This window comes from Epargyreus clarus, unplaced genomic scaffold (assembly GCF_041222505.1).
Source record: "Epargyreus clarus isolate Ecla_fem2 unplaced genomic scaffold, WU_Ecla_fem_2.2 ptg000035l, whole genome shotgun sequence".
Classification (NCBI taxonomy): Eukaryota; Metazoa; Arthropoda; class Insecta; order Lepidoptera; family Hesperiidae; genus Epargyreus; species Epargyreus clarus.
Genome location: NW_027332240.1, coordinates 5,534,375 through 5,537,967, shown reverse-complemented (window position 1 = coordinate 5,537,967; position 3,593 = coordinate 5,534,375). Strand labels below are relative to the sequence as shown.

At 38.7% G+C, this 3,593-nt stretch overlaps 1 protein-coding gene across 1 annotated transcript; it reads right to left on the bottom strand.

Moving 5' to 3' along the window:
• Positions 1 to 674: 674 nt before the first annotated feature.
• On the bottom strand, positions 675 to 2,685 carry LOC140756443 (heat shock protein beta-1-like). The gene is made up of 3 exons (XM_073091952.1): positions 2,415 to 2,685; positions 1,530 to 1,725; positions 675 to 1,033 (listed from the first exon to the last, which is right to left on the bottom strand). Exons 1-3 carry the CDS (start codon positions 2,555 to 2,557, stop codon positions 809 to 811), a joined length of 564 nt encoding a protein of 187 aa, XP_072948053.1. The 5' UTR covers positions 2,558 to 2,685; the 3' UTR covers positions 675 to 808.
• Between the last annotated feature and the right edge of the window lie 908 nt (positions 2,686 to 3,593).

Here is a 3,593-nt window from a genome sequence, read left to right as displayed (position 1 = left end):
TTATAGAATTTCTTTCGCCGCTTCTTCTTCATAACGAAACACCTTGTGAAGTGGTGGTAGATGTATTGACATTCAAAAAGTTCTCTGAAAGGAACCTATTTTGAATAAAAAAATGATTTGGTATGATTTGGTTAAGTTTTAAAAAAAGTGGTAGAACCCTGTGTGGTCTAACTCCGGCGGCGCCACCGCCACTTTAATTTCTGTCTAAAACGCTGTGTTACGCGCTGCTGTGTTCTGGTTTGAAGGGTGTGGTAAGGGAGACATACTTTTTCGAGACTTTCCATCTTAGTCCTCGGGAGTAGCGGCGGATGTGTGGCCGACCTCAGGTAGGAATTCAATCCTATCTGGGGTTGATTGCAGATGAACATCTGGCAGTAGCCACTTACCATCAAGTGGACTGCACGCTCGTCTACTACATTTACTCGTAAGAAAAATCCGACAATTGTAATTTGGATAAAAAAGTTTTTAAAATACACAGTATTTATGCCGTATATTACAGAATGAACTTTTAAAATTATAATATGTTATCTTGTAACGTGATCTTACATCCACACCACCTGTCTTGAGCTGTAGGTATGTGTTAATATTAGTTTTATTTTGTCACACATAAAACGCTATACTTTTGTAACTTATGCACGGTGATACTACAAATTGTTTCGAATAATAACTAACGATTCTAGTTTTCAAACATATATTTATTTTCTCTCCAAAGTCGATTCAGTTCATATTGATTGCTCTTATATTACTCCAGTCATATTAAAATCAATTCGCAAGCATTTCATTTCAAACGCAATGCTTTTCGAACTGTTTAGCTACATTTAGATGGGCATTTGCTATCCTTCGCTGGTTCAGGCAGTGCCGCCTGCACAGTCAGGATACCGTCTTTGGAGAGCGTCGAGTTGACTGTGCAAGGGTCTACGCCTTTAGGAAACTTGAACTCCCTGTGATACTGTCGCAAGAGGCTGTTGTTGGCGCATCTTTCTTCGTGGGACGCTGATATGACGAGGGTGTCGTTTTGAACCTTGACTGTCACCTAGAAGGGAAGGTTTTGAAATTGAAGTAAATAGTAAAGTTTGAAAGTTGGTAGAGTCAGGAGATCGCCTCATAGCAATCAACTAGCATCGACACCCTTCCACCGAAACTGCTTCAAACTAGATCAGGTTTTTTTTATTTTTTTTAATAATATAAGAGTAGCAGACGAGCATGCAGTCCACCTGATGGTAAGTGGCTACTGCCGCCAATGGACATCTGTAATCAAACCCAGATAGGATTAGATATTCCTACCTGAGGTCGGCCACAGATGCGCCGCTACCTTGAGGACTAAGCTGGAACGCCTTGGAAAAGTATGTCTCCCTTACCACACCCTTCAAAACGGAACACAGCAGCGCCTAACACTGCTATTATTACGCAGAAATAGGTGTGGCGGTGGTGCCGCCGGAGTCGAACCACAAACGGTTCCACCTTCAAACTACATACTTGTTGCTACATAATTTTATAACGTATCATACCAGAAAAACTTCAGCACTAACCTCTGACGGGCCAAACTGGCTAACATCAAACTGTAGCTTCAAGGTCTTGTTACAACCATCCACTTCCACCAATGGAGAGTTGGCGAGGGTCTCCCAGTTGGACTTGCTTTTCGAGCACGCTTGGTTTTCACACGACTCTTGAGCAGATACCGCGTCAAGTGATGATGTTTGGGCGTAGATGTGCATGAGGTCTGAACTATGAATGATAGAAGGATTTAGGTAAAGAAGTATGTAAGGACTGCGGGTTAAAAGACAAGACTGGGGTTCTACTGTTCGACAACGCAAGAATGCACGATGCGAATGGATTCGCAAGTTCTTGTTACACGTACGTCGTGCGAAATCATAGATTTCTACTATGCGGCGTCGCAATGCAGTTTTGTATTTTGACACTAAACTAGGAAGCTAAATAAAAATTTGTGCTCATCAATCTGCACATTCGAGGGGTCATCGCTTCATATCTACCTTATACCTACTTATACCTACCTACTTACCGGACCTACCGGAAAGAAAAAGATCCATTCTTTGGAGTGAGATATAAAAAGAAATGCACCCATAATATAAGATTTAAATAAACAAGCCAAGACCGATCTTGAACCATGAAGGATTCAACTCTAACATAAAATGAATAGAAGGAATACAGTATCTTCTTCCCGGTCTTTGATAAATAAAATATACTTCCAAAAGTAGATTATCATTGTCGTTAACCCATTAATTTCCCGACGCTGGGCACGGGTCTCCTCTCAGTGTGAGAGGGGCTTAGGCTACAGTCCACTGCGCTGGCCGAATGAGAATTGGTCGACTTCATACACCTTTAAGATTTTTTTAGAAAACCCCCAGTTTGTGTGTTTATGTACCTTTAGATTATCATTAAATATCGATAAAAACCTGATTTTATTCATTTCCTCGTCCATTTTCTTTATGTTTGACATGAACAGGTCTTTCATGGAGCTCAAAGTGTCGTCGAATATACACGTATCTGTCTGTTGTATGGGAATGTTTAAATTATGATCGGATTTCTTTCCAGCCATCTTTGATTTAGTTATGGACCTATTAAAATGTAAACATTTTCTTATATATAAATGGTTCAAAGGGGTAAATGTAAGTAAGATTAAAATAATTTTGACATTTTTATAGCTTTATTTTGATCTTTTTGTTAACAATTTTATTGACATGGTAGTTAACAGATGAAAAATCAAAGACATTTTTTACTTTTTTTATTTATTTCATTGGTTTTCAAAAGTAGGAGGTGCAATTACTGTAGTGCAAGAACTATCTCATATGATAAAATTAAATTTACAATTAAATAAATGTTTTTCTAGAAGTCAACACAAAATGCTGAAGGAAATAGGTCTGTTATTATTTACAAAGTGGTTCACGTTATCAAATGCGCTAGCTGCCCTTTTCTCATTTTTCAAAAAACAATCCAATCAAAAATAAGATCATAAAAACTCCAATTACGCCTGACCTTTCGCCATCAAGTCATCAACGACAATGTTACAAGATAACACCGTCCCCCCGAGATGTGGTATTTCGGCCCCCTGGCAACCCCGGCGCTATGGCAACCGACGCCTAAACATGCAGCCCTATTAATCTCGAAGTAAGGGCGTGTCGAATCGGGTGGGTGGCCAAAACATGTAAATTTTGGAGGATCCTCAGTGATTTTGGGATTGTTTCGTAATATCGCTGTCGTCATTTTGCAAAATTTGTTCTCTGAAAAGAAGATGATTGATTCTAAGAGAAAAACATAAAAGTATTAAGTACGAAAATAAATGAATGAAATATGTGTATGTAATTAACAATCTTAAGTTATTTCTAATTATGGAAAGGCATCGAATAAATTAAATAGGTATCCCAAACTACCCAGTTTAGTAGCAAAATTTCATAAAGGTTACGTCTTCTTCATTACTGGGGCCATTACTTAATGCATAATTAACGGGCAGCCATAAGATTTTTTACGTTCAAACCTAACAATACAGCTATCTGATGGCAAGTGGTGACTACTTGCCATTAGATAGCGGTAATCTATGGCGATAGATAGATTCAAAACCACAAGCTTCAACAACA